General features: G+C 39.0%; 1 protein-coding gene across 5 annotated transcripts; it reads right to left on the bottom strand.

The window, feature by feature from the left end:
* Positions 1-1,255: 1,255 nt before the first annotated feature.
* On the bottom strand, positions 1,256-19,274 carry TMEM267 (transmembrane protein 267). Of its 5 annotated transcripts, none has more exons than XM_044232325.1 (5): positions 19,208-19,274; positions 16,568-16,686; positions 12,485-12,582; positions 7,326-7,713; positions 1,256-3,173 (listed from the first exon to the last, which is right to left on the bottom strand). In XM_044232325.1, the coding sequence occupies exons 4-5, from the start codon at positions 7,635-7,637 to the stop codon at positions 2,838-2,840; spliced, it is 648 nt and encodes a 215-aa protein (XP_044088260.1). In that variant the 5' UTR covers positions 7,638-7,713; positions 12,485-12,582; positions 16,568-16,686; positions 19,208-19,274; the 3' UTR covers positions 1,256-2,837. The 5 variants fall into 5 exon arrangements, with proteins under 5 accessions (XP_044088260.1, XP_044088250.1, XP_044088262.1 ...); XM_044232315.1 differs by lacking the exon at positions 19,208-19,274 and adding an exon at positions 18,813-18,851; XM_044232327.1 differs by lacking the exons at positions 12,485-12,582; positions 19,208-19,274 and adding an exon at positions 18,813-18,851.
* Positions 19,275-19,911: the final 637 nt, after the last annotated feature.

The raw sequence follows: 19,911 nt of genomic DNA, 5'->3' as shown, positions 1-19,911 counted from the left end.
GCTGCATTTTAAAACCCCCTGACACAAGGGACCCCATTTCATTTCACTTTTCACAATATCAACTGGGAACTTTTTAGAAATGCAAGTTCTTGGGACCTATGGAGTCAAAACTCTGGAGGAAGGTCTCAAGGAACTCCTGTTCTAACAAGTCTTACAGATGATTCTCATGTATGTTAGAGTTTGAGAACCAGTGACCTAGAAAAAGTCAATGTCTGAGATCTCAGAAATTAGCAATGTCCTCCAAAGAGGTACGGAGGACTGTTGTACTAGTGCATGGCTGATGTGATGCGGTGATGAGTCAGTGGTTAGAAGAAGATGGAAATTTTTAGGTGAGTCATCTGATGCCTGAGGGTAAAATCAAGGGTTGGAATAAAAGGAAAAAAGAGCTGCTCATATCATCAAAGAAAGTGAAAGTGAGTCTGAGAGAGTAGCCTGTGAGGATAAGATTGAGAATGAGTAATATATTGGGATATCAAATGAAAGAAAACTGATACCTACGGTGGATAAAAGGTTTAGCCATGAGAGCAGTGAGCCAGGACCAGAATAGCCCCTATTTCCTCTCCTCTTTAGTTGGGAAAATGGGAAAAACTAAGTAATTGTCAAAAGGAAAAGGAGCCGGGGAGTGTCCGCCTGATTGGAGGTAGTAATGGTAGCTGCCCAGGTTGAAGACAGGAGGTGAGGGAGGATACGTGGGAGTTTTAACTCAGCCCACCACTTAAAGGAAACTAGGCTTGAGGATGAGTGGAAAACAGTTCAATGGTGGTAGTTCTTCTGAGTAGTTAGCGTAACTAACATGCCTCAAGAAAATAGTAGATTGTAAGGTCAGGTCAGTGGACCAGCCTCCATTAAGCGAATGGAGGACATCTAGTGGCTAGAGAAAACACCTACATGCAAACAAGATAGAATCCAATCTTCAATATAATGTATTGACACAAACTTTTTAAATAAGAAAAAAAAAAAAAAAGCAAAATGGTGGCATGGGAAATTGGCTGTTCTATTTCTAGAGGATACAACCACAGCTGTTATAGACCATTTAGAGGACAAGGAGCATTTCTGACGGTAGAGAAAGGAACAAGGATAAACCCACACTTAAAATCTGTAGTTATTGTTTTGAGTAAGGAGTCATGGGCAAAGTGAATTCCCATCTAGTACAAAAAGTTAGAGGACAGTCCCCAAAATGCCAGAGTGACGATCTTAAATAAGGCCCTATATTTTAACGGTATTCCCTGGTTTGATACGGAGAAAGACAGAAGTAGAGTTTTATAACTTAGAAAAGGTGATACAAGATATATGCTTTATTTCCATTGATTTCTGAAATTATATCCTTAAAAAATCTCTACCTTATTCAAATTTGCCCCCACTATATAATACTCATTATACCAAACAAACTGACACAATCATTGCTCATGAAAGATCTATTAGATTTACAATCTAATAGATTCTAAAACATAATTGATTGCAACTAATTGGTTAACAACAAAAAGAAAAACTAAAGAGTGTGAACCTTTACAACAATTTACAGAGCTCTGTTTAACTTAATAAATAAGAAAAATATGCTTTGGATAAGGCATTGCTTCAGCATCTCTTGGAGAATAAGGCACACAATCACTAGCATTACAAATCACAAATGTGTAAGAAAATCTAAAGACAGCAAATGGTACATAGGATACTGAAAAAAAAAGCAAGTGCTGTTAGGACACTGACTTTTATATCAAAGGAATATTAAACTGAAAATGTAAAATTTTACAGCAACTAAATTTTCTTTCTCTAATAAAGGTTATCATTTTTAAGAGATCAACCTGCAAGAAGGAAGGCAAAAGCAAATTTCCTAAAAATCCTTCATTTTGAAAAACCTATGTTTTGTTTCTCAGTATCAGGCAGGTATTTTAAAAATTATTTAACCGATACACTTTAAAATAGTGTGTAAACAAATTGGCAGCAACTAAAACAATTTTAATGGCACATTCAGGATTTTACATTTGAAGAAACTGGTTAAGTCCTTTTTTGTGTCAGTTCAAATTACATGGTTATAAGCCAAGTATCAATATTTTGTTAACTTTTAACAAATATTTTGTCAAATTTAGTTACTTTTTCAGAACAGTTAAAACTGTAACACATGAGATTTTTGGACAAAGATACTAAAAAAATAATACTTGAGCAGGATGTTACTACAGTCAACATATTACAATAATTATTTCCTAAAGTGATTCCTGAAACAATCATCTAGATCTACGGTTCGTTACTATCTCGTATGGGTATTATAATGATTTCTCACAAGGGTGCGGAAAAGGATTCTGCCAGTAATTGCAACGTACTGAAGTATGTGGCCAATCACACTGTCATCAGGACCAATATACATGAAATACAGAAATGGGAGTGTTCACTCTACATCTTACGCACGATCTCATTTATGTTGGCTGTTGCACTGTTGCAGAATCTCAGGAAAATGTGGCTACAAATGTGACTTTTTGCAAATTAGTAGCCCTATGATTTGATCTGTTTTTCATCCTGAAACGCATACCGAAAACTTAACAGGATCTGAATCTACTAGGATCTATTAGTAGAGCCAGGTAAACAGAAGAAACAAACAAAATCTCTCATGGGATAAATCAAACTCTAATATTGTACTAGTGTGTTATAGAAGAGAGAAGTAGAATTAAAACAAATATATAATTTAATACAATTTTTTAAAAAGCGTACATGCCTCCTGAGCAAGAAGATTCAGGAATTATAATAATTAATATAATATATTGTTAAAAATTCACTTGATAGTGTTAGCTCCCCTTAATTGTCATTATCAGAACCATCTGCTTCTTGAAGCCTGGCATACGGTTAGCTCAGACATCAATATGGATCCCATGTTTTGAAGACATCATTTGTCTGGTCCCTGTGAAATACATAATGAATGAACAGATGTGAGGTAAAGAGGAGGTGATGACAACATAAAGCCAGAATGGCAAAGGAGAGGTTTTTCCAAATGGGCATATCCACAGGCCATGACGAATTCCATCTCGGATATGATGTGATGTCCAGGATATAAATAACATCCAGGGAAGAAAGCACCATGAGTCCTTGAGCTTGAAAAGGTGCATAGTAAACCTCAGCGTCAGAACCACAACTGGAATGACAGTAGAGCAGTGAAGAAAAGGTCTTCGTGGAAGAGTCAAAGCAGCCTGCCGGGGAGAGCAGTAGCTAGCATCATTTCCTTCTTGGCAAACAAAATTTGGTAGATGCTTCTTAATATTCTAAAACATTTTCTAAGAGTCTATTAGAAATACAATGGAAACATTTTCTGTGTCACCTCTGAATACATATATTAAGTCTGTTACTTATAAAGCAAAGAAAAGTGAGGGGGAAATTCTCTGAAGATCTCAAGAACATGGTGATTAATTTTGTAAAGTTTCCTATTATTTGCTTAGTAAAGTCACAATACAAATGTAATTTATATCCCAAATGTGTGGTTTGTGTAAATTTGGTTTTAGGGAATTATCTGGGCCTCTAAACATTGGAAAAAATCTCACAAGTGAATAAAATATTCTTCTATTAATAAAGACATGAAAGGGAAATGTTTTTGTTGTAACCATTTTATACTAGCCTTAAATATTTTCAGAATGTACTTAAACATTTAGAAAGAGTCTATTATTTTAAAAAATTATTATAAAGCTGAGTTAAACTCCAGTAAAAATGTTAAACCATTATAAAAAATGTAATCAATAACTTAACAAATGAAAATTTCAGGGTTAATCCCTGAATGATTCTTGAGTGAGGTTTTGTCCTCACATACTCTAAAAGGCTAATTTTCTTTTTTTTTTTTTTTTAAGATTTTATTTTATTTATTTGAGAGAGAGAGACAGTGAGAGAGAGAATGAGCGAGGAGAAGGTCAGAGAGCGAAGCAGACTCCCCATGGAGCTGGGAGCCCGATGTGGGACTCGATCCCGGGACTCCAGGATCACGCCCTGAGCCGGAGGCAGTCGTCCAACCAACTGCGCCACCCAAGCGTCCCAAGGCTAATTTTCAATAAGATAATTTTTACATAAAAAGGAAGCTAAGAAAAGGGGGGGTTAAGGGGATAGAAGAAGAATAAATGAAACAACATGGGATTGGGAGGGAGATAAACCATAAGTGACTTTTAATCTCACAAAACAAACTGAGGGTTGCTAGGGGGAGGGGGTGAGGAAAGGGGGGTGGGGTTATGGACATTGGGGAGGGTATGTGCTATGGTGAGTGCTGTGAAGTGTGTAAACCCGGTGATTCACAGACCTGTACCCCTGGGGATAAAAATATATTATATGTGTATTAAAAAAAAAAAAAAGGAAGCTAAGGGCAGAAGATTGTCTAAACCAAATCTCCCCACACATCCTCAAAAACATTACAGACAAGGGCAAATAAAACTATACCAAACCCCACTCAGCATAGACACAAGTCAGAGGGTGCCCAAAACTTCACTCTCAAGTATTAAAATACAGACTACATCAGTGCACTTTCTCTCACACTTCCACCACAAGCCAGGAAAGATGAAGGGACCTAAGACTGATCTATAATTACCACTAGAAAGAGAAACACTGGAAAGGGTCCTAGTTGATCAGAGCACTGGCTACAAAGCAAGGACTTAAAAGTGTGAATAATTCAAGGCTTTAAAAGGCATTGGTTCTGAGGGAGAAGATGGCAAAAACGAAGGGGGAGAAATCATTTGGACACTAGGTGGTAAAGAAGAAAAGGAGGAGAAAAAAAATCGGTCCTTATTAAAAACAACAACAACAACAACAAAACTAGAGGCATAACTTCCCACCATTAAAATACAAGGCATCTGTCTATTAAAGAGACTGTACCTTGCCACCATGCGCAGTCACACGATCCTTAAACCAGGGTCTTTACCTCTCACCTACTGACTGAATATCAAAGAGTTTATGCTACATTCTTCTTCCTTCTCCCTATTTTTAGCTGTTTTATTTCTACTTTGGCAGAACACATAACATTTCTGCATTGTTAGGTTGTTTCCCTAAGATTTTATTTGTTTATTTGTCAGAGAGAGAGGGCACAAACACCGAGCAGCAGAAGGAAAAGCAGGCTCCCCGCTGAGCAAGAAGCCCAATGTGGGGCTCTATCCCCTGACCCTGGGATCATGAACCACCCACATTTCTATATTGTTATTCCAACCTTGTCTCCACCTTGGTTTTTCCTCGCACACCCACACTGAACCAGGCTCCTCAACAGCAGCGTAGGGCGAAGAAGCCTGTGGTAAGCCCTAACTTGGAAGAGAGCAACAGTCTGAAGCTGAAGTTATGTTCTGGATGTTTGAGTTACACTGACTCTTTATACTTTCATTTGTGAAGTCTATTTAAATTAATAGATGCTAAAGAAGAAACAAGAAATTTCTGTTTGTTGTCTGATGTGTAAAATCTCAATCCAGATTTTTCATTCATAGAAAAATAATGAAAAATGAAAGAAGAAAAGGACATGATTATAAAATCAAGGAAGTAAAAATAGATCACTGATAAATGGAAGGAACAATAGAAACTTAAAACTTAGTATCATTGGGGCGCCTGGGTGGCTCAGTGGGTTAAAGCCTCTGCCTTTGGCTCATGCCCTGATCTCAGGGTCCTGGGATTGAGCCCCACATCAGGCTCTCTGCTCGCTGGGGAGCATACTTCCTCCTCTCTCTCTGCCTATCTGCCTCTCCACCTACTTGTGCTCTCTGTCAGATAAATAAATAAAATCTTAACAAAAAAAACCTTAGTATCATAAACACTTATTTTAGTTTTGGTATTTATTACTAATGATCACATACAATCTTATGGTTAATGTGAAAAAATGTTCAGATTTCATTAAAAAAAAAAAAAGGATCAATACCAGCACTGTGCTACCCTAATATGCACTATCTCATTTAATCCCTGTATCAGTTGTATGAGTTAGGGATTATTTCACAGAGGGGGAAGCTGTGGCTCACAGAGGCCAAGTAGCTTCCCCAGGTTGTAGAGGGGGTAAGGGGGAGACTGAATTTGTCTCTCTGGCTTATATTGTCAACACTACTGCTTCTAAGTGAATCAAAGAATAAATACAGTATGGAGCCTAAATGTTTTTTTTTAAATTACACTAAGTTCTAGATGAATGCATTTATGAACCACACTTTTTATGATGCGTCATAGCTTATCCCAATCTCTACTAACATTGACTGTGAACTATTTGTTGGGGTCTGTCCGTTAACATGCCCATTTAACACACATGAGCGCCCTGTGAGGTAAGCAATGACAGAACCTACACTTTACAGATGAGGACATTGAGACTTAAAGAAGAAAGCACTCTGTTAACACCAAGTACTAGGATTCAAACTCACGTCTTCTGATTCCAATCTCAAATACATGTTATTAATTTGTCTTTAATCAGGAATTACTGATTCCTTACTGATTAAGTTTTTCAGTAAGACAACCTCTGAGAAATACCTGGTATGTGACACCTAAAAGGAAGAAATGATCATTTCTCATTCATTCAACAAGTAATCTACTGAATGCCTACTAGATGAGCCAGGCACTGTTCCAGGCCAGTGGTGAATAAAGCAAAGTCCTTGCTCTGTGTGTGTTTACAGATCATAAACACAGAAAAGGTAGGAAAATCTGTTGACAGAGAATATTATCTGAACTGTATTTCAGGCTTAGTTCATTTGCAAAGCCAACAGGTCACCGTATAGCTAAACACCTCATCGAAACTCATCAACGTTCTCCACCAGAGACTGTGCCCTAATCAGCCCATGGAAATGCACACTTTTGGCCCCACAAGGGACTGGGGAATGAATCCACTGAAGTCATTCTCCAGGACTAAGAATCATCTTAAAGCTCTTCTCCTGTTAGGGAACACTAAGAAGCCACATACTAACTGTGAAACATGAAGAATAAGGGGGAAATTATAAGTGTGGTCCTGAAGAAAGAACAGTGAAAAAAGACCCAGGAGAGCCCGGAGAATGATCCCCATTACTTTAAGCCAGTTGATTAATGTGTCCTTTAAGACTTGGCTATGTACCATCCTCTGTAAAGTCAGCACAGAACTCCTCAGGTCCATTTACTGAGTCCTTAGCTCTGTATGCATCCTTGGCACTTGGTGATGCCAATGACTTGATTAGCAACATGTCTGTGTTTGCCTTCAGGGAAGTACTAAGTGCTCAAAAAAAACAAAAAACAAAAAACAAAAAACAAAAAACAACTGGATGAATGGGCTTCCTTATTTTAAAATAAGGATAATCTTCTCTAGCTCTAAAAGGATGCTATGAAGATCAATATAACAGTGCTAAAGAAATTAAAGACCAGAAATATTAAACATATATGTTTCTTACCTTTAAAGATAAAGATCCAGCTAGAAAAAAGTGGTCTACATCAATAACAGAGGCTAAAAATCCAGCTAAAATGATTTCTCCAAAGTCAGTTGTCTTCTTGACGCCAATGACGATTGCCCACAACCACATGCCAATCACACAATGTATGGCGTTATCTGAGAGGGCTCGAAGCCAGTCATTTTGCTGAATTATGGAAAACTGAAGAAGTCTGTCGGCTACTAGGCAAAACATCCCCAGACCAAGGCTGGAAATAAGAGACTCTGTGCTACAAGACTGGAGTAAAGCATGGGTCTTCTCAGCCTCAGACGCCATCACAGACAGTATGTCAGTATATACTAAAAGCCATCAGGAAACAAACAGCTTATTCTTATTTACATTCCCAGTCACCCTAAAATAGAACACAGAAGAAAATGTTAATGCATATAACATTTCAATAAGCAATAATCACACCTTGGATAAACCTCATTGGCTACGATACCACCACCATGCAAGCTTAATGCCATGAAACATTTAAACAAAACAGTCTTAGCAATAATTTCGCAAATACAAAACCAAGCTGTGGGGTGCCTGGGTGGCTCAGTGGGTTAAGCCTCTGCCTTCGGCTCAGGTCATGATCTCAGGGTCCTGGGATTGATCCCCACATCAGGCTCTCTGTTCAGCGAGGAACCTGCTTCCCCCACTCTCTCTGCCTGCCTCTCTGCCTACTTGTGATCTCTGTCAAATAAAATAAATAAAATCTTAAAGAAAAAAAAGAAAAGAAAAAGAAAACCAAGCTGTAAAAACTGGTATTTCTTTTTTTTAAACAGTTGTCAGTAATCTCACTTTATTTTTCTCAGCTTCACTGAGATATAATTAATAGAGAACACTTACTAAGTTTAACATGTACACTGTGATGGTTTCATACACAAACATGTTGTCAACTGATGACCACAATAAGGTTCGTTAACATTTCCATCATCTCACATAGTTACCTTTTTGTGCATATGGTGAGAACATTTAAGACTACTCTCCTAGTGCTTTCAAATATAACAAAATTGTACTTTTACATGTTATATACAATATGCCATGCACCCCAAAGAGAATAGGTTAGCTTTATAGGAACAACAGTTTACATGTTAGTATTTATCAAGGTGAATTTAAGAAAGCCTCCCAACTGCAACCTACTACTTTGAGGTCATCAAATAGTTCTATTGCTCAGTAATGTGTGCTACATGGTAGTGGGCAACTATTGTGTTTGTGTACTCAGCAACTACTTTCCAGACTTCTGAAAACAGCATCTCCTTTTTTAAGGAAAACTGCTCATCACAATACCCAAACTCTGGAGCTGGTCAATTAGAATTCTCTGTTTCTCTTATCAGTAGTAGTAATTAGTTAGCATTTACTAATGAGTCATCATTTTCTAGTAGTGATTAGACTGGTGATAAATAATCTGGTCATTAAGGTGATCCAGGCTGGACCAATCAGATTTCCTTCTAGAATTTTCTCTTCTTACAGACCTGGATTCCACTACGTGGAGCAGCCTAAAAAAAAAAGAACCTAAGGACATTAATTCCTCAGGTTCAATCTTCAAGTTTCTCAGAGCTGCCTTAGCTCTTACAGCTTACCGTTTACTTCTATGACCTAACCCAGCATTCTTCCAATAAATCCCTTTTTCTTTTGTTGCCTCTAACCACAGAACTTTAATTGGTAAAAAGGTAATCATAATTCTGTGCTGAGTAGTTAACTGGCATAGAATACTGAAATCATTTATCCAGTTAAAGTTATCATATTATGTGATACCTGAAGTTTTTGTTTTGTATTGTTTTAATTCTGCGACTAAAGAATAACTAAATGATGAATTAAGAATGATTCAATTACCATTTCATAATTAAAAACTACCCATAACTCATTTTATAGGGGAACACAAAAAACCTAGAACAGGAAAACAACTTGGAAAAAGATGAACTAAGTTGAAGGACTTACACCATCTGACTTCAAGTCTTACATAGCTGCAGTAATTATGACAATGCAGTGTTGGTATAAGGATGGACAAATAGAGCAATGGAACAGGATGGAAATGGAAAGTGGGATCAGAAATAGATCCTGGGCAGCTCAGTTGGTTGAACACTTGACTCTTGATCTCAGCTCAGGTCTTAATCTCAGGGTTGTGAGTTCAAGCCCTGTGTTTGGCTCCACACTGGGTATCAAGCCTATTTAATAATCATAATAATAAATTTTAAAAAGAAATTAAAAAAAAAAGAATTAGGTCCACACATGCAAAAGCAAGAAAATAGAGAAAAGACAGTCCTTTCACTAAATGGTGCTGGAACAAGGGGATATCCACATACAAAAATAATGAACCTCAAACCATACTTTACTCCAGTATACATTTATTAAGACAAAATGGATCACAAACTTTAAAATAAAACATAAAATTATAAAAATTTTGGAAGGAAAGAGAATATTTTGGGGTCCTTAGACTGTGCAGAACTTTCAGAAGCAACATCAAAAGGTCGATCTGTTTTTTAAAAATCGATAAACTGAACTTCATCAAAATTAAGAACATGCTCTTTGAAAGACTATGTTAAGAGAATGAAAAGAGGGGCGCTTGGGTGGCTCAGTGGGTTAAAGCCTCTGCCTTCTGCACAGGTCATGATCCCAAGGTCCTGGGATCAAACCCCACATCGGGCGCTCTGCTCAGCGGGGAGTCTTCTTCCCCCCACCCCCTGCCTGCCTCTCTGCCTACTTGTGATCTCTGTCAAATAAATAAATAAAATCTTTAAAAAATATATATATATATATATGTATGTGTATGTGTATATACTTTATTATCAATAACAACAGCAGGCTTTCATGTAAAAGGAGCACTCTGAAAACAAGAGTTTATAGAGATCATGCCCCTCTTCACCCAAAAAGGTTATCTGCAAAAACAGCATGTGATTAATACCAAAAATAAATGCCAAAATACTGTGGGGCAACATTAATAAACCTCTGAAAGAAAAGGATCATGACTCTAGGATTCTACCTAAATTAAATTACGACACCTCTGTGACAGTCATGAATTTCAATAGTTTTGCCTTATAAATTATAACAGCTATATACAATTTCTGGGGGGAAAGGAATGGAGGAACGGACTTCTAAATTACTAGGGAGAAAGAAGAGGAATAAAGAAAACTTGATCAGTGCAGCAAAACAGAAAAGGAAAAAAAAAAAGACTTTACTGTCACCCCAACTCTCCCAAAAAAGCAAAAGGGACCAAACATCAAACACAAATACCACAATAAATGTGAACGTATTAAATTTATCTATAAACAGATTGGGACAAAAGGAAACATCCAAGTTATTGTTCACAAGAAAATATCTCAAACAAAAAGTCTCAACAATATACAAAATAAAGAGATGAAAAAATATATATCTAGAATATAGAAGCCAAATAAAGCATCCATGATAATATTAATATCAAATACAAAATTCATGGCAAAAGACTTAGTGGGATAAAGGGGTAAAATATTCAAGTCATAGTAAAGTTAGATGCTTACAGGGCACTTGGGTGGCTCAGTTGGTTAAGTGTCCGACTCCTGATTTCAGCTCAGGTCATGAACTCAGGGTTTTGGGATCGAGCCCTGAGTCAGATTCCATGCTCAGAGTAGAGTCTCCTTGAAAATCTTTCTCCCTTTCCCTCTGTCCCTCCCCCTGCACCTGCTCTCTCTTGCACTTTTGTGCTCTCTCTAAAAATAAATAAATAGAACCTTCAAAAAAGGAAGATGCTTACATGACAAACTGCAAAGCAGTAAAATATGTAAAATATACCAAAGTAGCCAAAAATAGGTATAGATAGTCTAAATAATATATAATTACAAGTTTGATTTCATATGCAGGTCTAAAATTACATATTTTACACAGAAAACACATTCCAAATGTCTATGAAACACTTACAAAAGCTAACTACTCATTTACTCATCTGTAAGAGAACTTTAATACAATCTAAAAACTGGAACTGTTCAGACCAAATTCTCTGACCACAGTGCAATATGATTCATCACTTTTAAACTGGTTAAAAAGAAAAATGGAGTGGCCTAGTTAGCTCAAAGAAGCTAAGCTTAAATGATGGTTCAAGTAATACCTTTAGAGCCAAAAGACTTGGTTCAAGTCTTTATGCTCTATACACATTTTAGGAAGGAAAACAATAGTTCAGAGAGCAAGGACTCAGTCAACTTTGTTCACTACTATACCTTTTATGCAAACCAAGTGCTCAGTAAGTGTTGAATGAATTCATGAAAAATCTTCATACACTGGATCTGTTATCCAGCAGGAACTGCATATTAAATACTTTAAAAGGTATTCAGCAAAATGTAATATCCATTCCTGGGATCTGCATTTTTAGCAAGTATGAATACCAAGTAATTTCTATATTCACTAAACACTGAGGAAACACTAGTTTACTAGAAACCAAAATGATGAAAACCAAGAGACAATTACCTTAAATTTAGAAATAGTATAGCTATTAGGGCGCCTGGGTGGCTCAGTGGGTTAAGCCGCTGCCTTCGGCTCAGGTCATGATCTCAGGGTCCTGGGATCGGGTCCCACATCGGGCTCTTTGCTCGGCAGTGAGCCTGCTTCCCTCTCTCTCTCTCTGCCTGCCTCTCTGTCTACTTGTGATCTCTGTCTGTCAAATAAACAAAATCTTAAAAAAAAAAAAAAGAAATCATATAGCTATTAGAATATTGTTCTGGCAGTTTCATTCCATGTAAGGAAGCAAGGAAAGGAAGAGGGAGGGGGAAAGAAAATGTATCATTACCTTACCAGCAACAAAAAGATAATTACATTAGTTTGCAAGTGAAAATGACTGCTGATTCAAGAGAATCCATTGAAAATCATTAGAATTTAAGTTGTGAATGGTGGCTAATTCCAAGATAAATACTAAACTAATCTTTATAACAGACAAGCCATCATCAATGGGAAAGAATATTCACAATGGTAATAAAAACCCAAATACCAAGGGATAAACTAAATAAGAAATATTTATGAAGAAAACAATAAACCTGTATTAAAGGACAGAAAGATCAATCAATTGTACTATGTCAGCTCAGCTTAGCTAAAAGCACAGATTCCAGAATTCCCTTCCTTGTGAAGTTCTTGTCTTATTGCATGTGGAGCTTGCATATGATCTGTTAGCTCACCTTGTTGGCACGGGAAGCGGGCTGGCCTGCAGCTCCTTCAACTTCTCCAAATCCTGCGTCTGCATGTGCAATCCCAGGGTCAAGAGTGCTAGCCTCTCCTGTAGATCACCCCCAGCATCAAAACCAGAGTTGGTGAGAAGCCAATGCAGATTCCATTTGGTCCTTGCTCTTCTCCACATCCACTTTCCCTTCTCGACTGTGTCTGTCTACCTGACTTATAACTACTTCAGGCTCAACAATGGACTCAGAGGCAGGAGTCTGCCCAGACTGCTTTCTCAGCCCCCGCAATTATAGAATGTCTAATCCCTGTATAAATCCCACACTCTGGCAGGAAAAGTAGTTCTGCTTCTTTAATGGAACTTAACTAGCAAAAGACAGCCAGACCATTTTACTGACTAAGAAGACAACATTGATGGTGTTATTCTCCTCAAATGGAATCTATAAATTTAATATCATTCTAAATAAAATCATACTGGGATTTTTCTTTTAGGAACTTCACAAAGTGCTTCTAAATTTCATTGAGGAGAGTTAATGACAATCAACTTGGAAAAGCAGAGTAACATAAGTATTGAAAGGTGAATACCAGAAATCAAATCAGTGTGTGTATTGGGGGGCTGGGGAATGTGTATATAATACACATAATACAGGATTAGAGGAACAATTATTATTTAATTCCAATCCTGTATCAGTTAGGATTCTTAAGTGCATGGAAAACAAAACACTTGGACAGTACATGCAAAAACACTGTATTAAAAGGAAATTGGGAGGGATGCCTGGGTGGCTCATTCAGTTAAGCCACTGCCTTCAGCTTAGGTCATGATCCTGGGGTGCTGGGATCGAGTCATCCATCAGGCTACTTGCTTGGCAGGAAGCCTGCTTCTCTCTCTGCCTCTGCCTGCCACTCTGCCTGCCTGTGTGCTCTCTCTGACAAATAAATAAATGTCCCATGAAGACCTCCTCACCATTGAGCCCAGCTTCCACTGCCTAAACCTGTCACCAGATACTACCACTGGCACTGCACCAGTGCAGACAGGGCTATCTGCTGCTGCCTTGGAAGACTGTTGGCAGTATTTGCTTATTTTGGAGCACCTGGTGGCTCACTGGGTTAAAGCTCCTGCCTTTGGCTCAGGTCAGGATTCCAGGGTCCTGGGATAGAGCCCTGCATCGCATTGGGCTCTCTGCTCAGCAGGGAGCCTGCTTCCCTTCCTCTTTCTCTGCCTGCCTCTCTGCCTACTTGTGATCTCTGTCTGTCAAATAAATAAGTAAAATCTCAAGTATTTGCTTATTTGATTTCATATAATACTTAGAGGGGGGCAGGGTATGTGTCCAACTGGCTGAGCCTACATCAAATGACTAGCTGCAAGGGAGGTTGGAAGAGAGTATTTGGCCTTCTCAGCACATATTGTAGAAAGTGGGATCTGTTTCTTTCAGTTACATAAGAACAGCATATTCACAAATATACTATGCTAGTAGTTAATCTGTTAGGCTTTAATTGCTAAGTAGTACTGGAGAGAGTCAATCCTCAGATGAAAACTGAGATTGGATCATGGGTTCAACCTGCAATGCATCGTTTAATAGAGTAGAGCTGTTTAATCAAACTCTAGGTTTGGGGTTCCTGGGTGGCTCAGTGGGTTGAAGCCTCTGCCTTCAGCTTGGGTCATGATCCCAGAGTCCTGAGATGGAGCCCCACATCGGGCTCTCTGCTCAGCAGGGAGACTGCTTCCTCCTCTCTCTCTCTCTGCCTGCCTCTCTGCCTACTTGTGATCTCTCTCTCTGTCAATAAATAAAATCTTAAAAAAAAAAAAAAGAAAACAACAACTCTAGGTTTTAAAATGTCACATCCACATGGACCAGAGTTTTGCAATATAATAGAACATTTCCCTGATTAAATTAAGAAAGGGAATCAGTTTTGTTGACTAGCTGCCTGGAAAATGTCTATGATTTGATAGCTTTGGTAATCAGTTTAGTTATCAAGTTTGGGATATTTACATGAATTTGTAAACAAACTTTTATATAGTTCAGCTAGGTTGATTTTTAGAGAGGAGGTCAAAATTATCTTTAGTTTATTTTCTGGAAAAAGTTTTAGAATCTATTTGTCAGAAAGAGAGGGAGAGAGAGTACAAGCACGGGGAGCAGCAGGCAGAGGGAGAAGCAGGCTCCCCGCTGAGCAAGGAGCCTGATGTGGTGCCCGATCCCAGGAGCCTGGGATCACCACAGGAGCAGAAGGCAGCTGCCTAACTGACTGAGCTACCCAGGCAACCCACAAATAGGCAGATTTAAATAAATAAAAAAAAGTTACATATGGATATTTAGCATGGCATTATTATAAGGTAAAATTAGAAACTGTTATGTACAAAGTCACTAGTCATGAGACTAGTGAAATAAATGCCACAAAATTATGCAACCATTAAAAAGTAACTATAATAACTATTCCCATCTTTACTGGCATGGAAAGATACACAACATATTAAAATTTAAAAGGAAGTCTATAAAATATGTAAAATGTTAATTTTTGTTAAAAAATATGTACATATACGGCACATTTTAAAAATACAGAAAACTGTTGACTTGGTTTATATTTCACCCATGGGCTTACATATGATTAGTACTTTTCCCCCCTTTCTTGGATTCCCTAAACATTTTCTTTTCTTTTTTTTTTCTTTTCTTCTTCAAGAGGGAGAGTGCTTGAGCAAGAGAACACCTGAGCTGATGGGTGAGGGGGAGGGCAAGGGCGAAGGTGGCAGATGGAGAGAGAGAGAGAAAATCTTAAGTGGCTTCAAGCCCAGTGTGGAGCCAGATGCTGGGCTCCAAAGCAGGGCTGGATCTCATGACCTTGAGATCACAACCTGAGCAAAAACCAAGAGCCAGATACTTACCCAACTAAGCCACCCAGGTGCCCATAATTCCCTAAACATTTCCAATGTCTTCCTATTATGACCACAAAGCAAATAGAGCTACTCTGAAATTAGTAAGAAGTCATTAAATAACTCAGACCAGGATGCTAAAGTCAGTCCCTTAAAGGTGTAATTTTTGAAAAGTAGAAATATACTTATAACATTATAAATATCTATTAATAAAAATAATATATAACATCAATAAACTAAAAATTTTATATAATTCTTATAAGTCAAATTGATAATGTAAAAATAATTTTTTATATTTATGTATTAGTTGACATAGGCAAAGTCTGTACCAAAGATTTCTCTATCTGCAGGTGAAATAAACTTATAGATTCCTTTAATTCTTTCATATTATGAAGACTTGCTTTGCACAGAATAACAGTTTTATTAATGATAACGGAGTCTACAACAATCCTCAAATTCTTGGCCATTTGCAATAATGAAAATTGTTCTGAAAAGCACTAAGATTAGGTTGAAGTGTACAGATTCTTCTAGGATGAGGAAACGAGTGACTTCAATGTACTTTCAAACAAGACCAAAGTGAAAAAATGCAAAAGATACCTCCAAGTCATGAAACCTTTCTATAAACCTCAGGATTTACAGTTCCATAAATTATGAATCATTTGCTTCTACTTTGCAAAATCAACTCTTGAAACTTGCATGGATTTAGTCAACCGGTTTAAAGGTTCAGTGCATATAATTTTAAGTTTTATAAAATATCCCTTTGCACCAAGGATAGATGCCAGTGTCCACTTAGCTGGATGGGAACTGGGACACACAAATCTCACTTAATGACCACGCTGGAGAGGTGCTACACTAGTAGCAACATTCCCCTCCTTCAGTAAGCTGTGGCCTACAATTTAGCCCAAAGAAGAAAGAAGGCCATTCAGGTGGATGGGTCTAAGAATGTAGGCTGGACACACTTATGCAAAAGCCCAACAGAAAACTATTCAAACTATGCTCGAATCTGTGTTCAAACTATGTCATTCAAACTATGTTCGAATCTGTATTTATTATAAATTTATGTTCAAATCTTATCCCAGAAAGGAACAAATATTAAGAGGTCATTATCCACTTAACTGCAAATTGCATGATGTCACGCTAAAGCCACTGCATGACATCCACCTTCTTTTACTCTTGGAACAATTTTTATCACCCCAAAATATATTTAAATGTTACTAACCTTGTGTTTAACATAAGTTCAGATTCTAAAAGAATGAGGTAGCTTATGATATGTTACGAGCAAAGTGAAACATCAAAAGATCACTTCAAGTACTTAAGTGGTGATCCCAATTTAGTGACCTGAAAAAGAAAACCTTATTGTTTATAAAAATATATCATGCTTTGTGAAGAGGAACACATACACCTAATGGGGCAACACAAAATGCATCTTATAAATGGAAAGTATAAAGCAGTTTGCTTGATGAGAGAGAAACAAAAAGCTAATGAGTGAACATGGAAGTAGATCCTTCAGCCGCAGTCAAGTTTTTTAAGTGCCCAGAGCCCTGCAAACATCTGGATGCCAACTGCATGGGCCTTTGGGCTGGAATCACCCAGCTAAGCCCTTGCGAAGTCTGAGCCAACAGAAACAATGAGATAATGTTCGTTAAATGTTTTAAGCCTCTAAGTTTTGGGGTGACTTGTTATATAGTAGGAGGTATCTAACACAATACTCTTTCCATTTTTATAAAGGTATAATTGTGGCTCCAGAAACACAATTCTGACATCTATTCCACTCTATTAGTGCATAGATTTAACATCTTTGGCTTAGATTCTGAGGATAAGGAAAAAACACATTTGGGGAGGGGGAGAAAGAACATTAATAATTGTATTGTCTTTATTTATTGTCTCTAAGACGCCCAAGTATACCCATTTTTCTTCATACCTTTTTCTTCTTTTTGCCACTTCCTTCCCTCCCCTACAAACAGAATGGACCCTGAAACCTCAAAAACTGTAAAATAACTTTGTTTAGTCTACATACTTACTTTTGTTGGGTAGTTCCCTCAAGAGTAATTATAATTTTCTTTTAAGCCTCTCATGCATAAAATCTAATGTGCTGAAAGTATTTAATAAATATTTCATTGCATTAAAACAGGGAGTAAGCCGGTAAGCAACTCTCAGCTTATAAACTAAAACTACTTTGGGGATGACATCTTGTCTCATAATAGCATAACAGGTCCTATGACATGCAGCCACTTTCTACAATGGTCAAACTTCTACACCGCATTCCATTATAGTAGAATGTCATCAACTATGGGGTCTTTTAAGTATACATAGTAGTAATCTTCAACTCCGCAAACATAATTAGCCAGTTACTTTAATTATACACTACTGTGCACTTTGCTAATAATCTTAGACAAATATTTCTGCCAAAACAAACAAATGCCCCCAAAACACCTGCTTCACTCGCCCCTCACACAAATATTTACAAATATTTACAAAAACCTGAGGTAAAAGCACTTCAAAATCTGATTAACTACCTACAGTATTGCTTTACAAGTAAGTCTTTTTCAATGCCAGTGCTGTAGAAGTTAATATATTTAATTGTTTTAATTTTAATTATTAAAAGTAATCTCTACACCGAATGCGGGGCTTGAACTCACAACCTCAAGATCAAGGTCACACACACCACTGACCGAGCCAGCCAGGCGCCCCTAATATATTTAAATTTTTAATTCTATAATACCCAGAGCAGGTGCCAAATATAACGCAGTAATTTGCAAAGGAAAGAAACACAAATCCTGCTCAGTTTCACAGAAACTTTTTATAGCCGGAATATAAGATGTTAAGTTCCTACATGTACCATTAGGAATAAAACATACAATTCTTTATTAAACATATTATAACATATTAAACATATTATAAACATATAAACATTAAACATATATCAAGTCTCAGCAAATTTCCCAAATCATTCTTGCCTAAGGCTGGTGTGATGCAATAATTTTAAAATGCCGATTAAGAAAATAGGGCAGGAAGCCCTGGCGTCAGAGAAACCCCGCATTTCCCATGCAAGCAAGGTACTACTCTGTCACAGAGTATTCACGCCTCCAGGGACCCGGGGCGCGTGGGACTCTCGTGCCTGTTAGAGGGCAATGGGCAACTCCTGCAAGATCCCCGTCACCCCTCTCTGGGCCAGGGAAACGCCAGGGACACAGAGCCTAGGGGAGGACTGGGTGCCTGTGGAATCTCGAAGTCTCCACGAAGCCCAAGGAAGACGCCGGGGCTTCGTGCACATCCCGGCATCGCCGGACAGTGCCGAACGTCAAGCACACCCCGCTGGCTCTCGGGCCCCGCGCGTTCGCCGCCCCTGACGCCCTCCCCATCGGGAACCAGGAGCTATGGCTTCCCACCCCAGGACGCAGTTTCGCAGAGTACGCTCAGTCCCTCTCCCACCCCGGGCCCTCCCGGAGCTCTGCCGCGCCCACCTTCTGCTTTCCACCGGCAGCCCGCAGCGCGAACGGCGGCTCCGCCCCTTTACCCGCCCCTCGGCCGGCACCATAGAGACGCCGGCTGCCGGCCAGAGCGGCTCCAGCCCCCAAGCGTCTGCGGAGAGGACGCCGGGATACTAGCCCCATTCCTAACGGACGGGAACCGATAGCTCGGTGTTCTTTGGAGCCGGTGGTGGCTGCCACGAGTTCTTCCCCGTCGTGCCACATAAGGAAACCTTTGGGACAGTGGAATAAGGCAGAGTGCCTTGTTGGCTTCCTCTATCAAACCTGGGCATTCCTTCTTGGCTTTGCTGGCACCGTGCCCCAGACTTAGCCGCCGACATATCCACAACGCATCTTACTGGCGGCTGGGGACGGAGAAGTAACCTCACCTAATGTCGGATGCTCGGGCCCTATACCCAGACGCTAGAGCTAGGAGCCAAGGGCCATCTTGGGTCTGGAAGGGGGAGAGGAATTTCCGGCTTCCTGTACTGGGTCTTTGAGGTTGGGTGCCGGAGTTTTTCACGAGATGGAGGGACCCCGCGATCTTGCAGATCCGCCGCTGCTTCGCAGCGCTCCAACGTCGCCTTGGGAATTTCTTGATAATTATTCTTTGCCACTTTGTGGGCGGACGGTGGGGGCTACACTTTATTGCGGCGGCAGTGACAGGGCTGGACCATTTAATCATGACTACTAAACGCACAGGAGTTGGGGAAAAGAAAAAAAAAATCTGCTTAAAAGGTAACTTTTAAGTATAGCCGGCCTCAAAATGCAGCTTTAAAAAAAAAAATATTTTTTTGACAGAGATCACAAGTAGGCAGAGAGGCAAGCAGAGAGAAAGAGGAGAAGCAGGCTCCCTGCCTAGCAGACAGCCTGATACAGGACTCGATCCTAGGAGCCTGAGATCATAACCTGATTTGAAGGCAGAGGCTTAACCCACTGAGCCACCCATGCAGCCTGAAGTACAGCTTCTTAATGGGAGTATGGCCAGGTCCCACCTGCCTTCCTGCCTGAGTGAGCACCAAGATGTCTAGCTTGGCATTGGCTCTAGGAAGCACTGGTGCAAAAGAATAGTTTCTAAAATGTGCATTGCTTT

The sequence above is a fragment of the Neovison vison genome, chromosome 1 (assembly GCF_020171115.1).
Source record: "Neovison vison isolate M4711 chromosome 1, ASM_NN_V1, whole genome shotgun sequence".
Classification (NCBI taxonomy): Eukaryota; Metazoa; Chordata; class Mammalia; order Carnivora; family Mustelidae; genus Neogale; species Neogale vison.
This window is presented reverse-complemented; position numbering and strand designations above follow the sequence as displayed.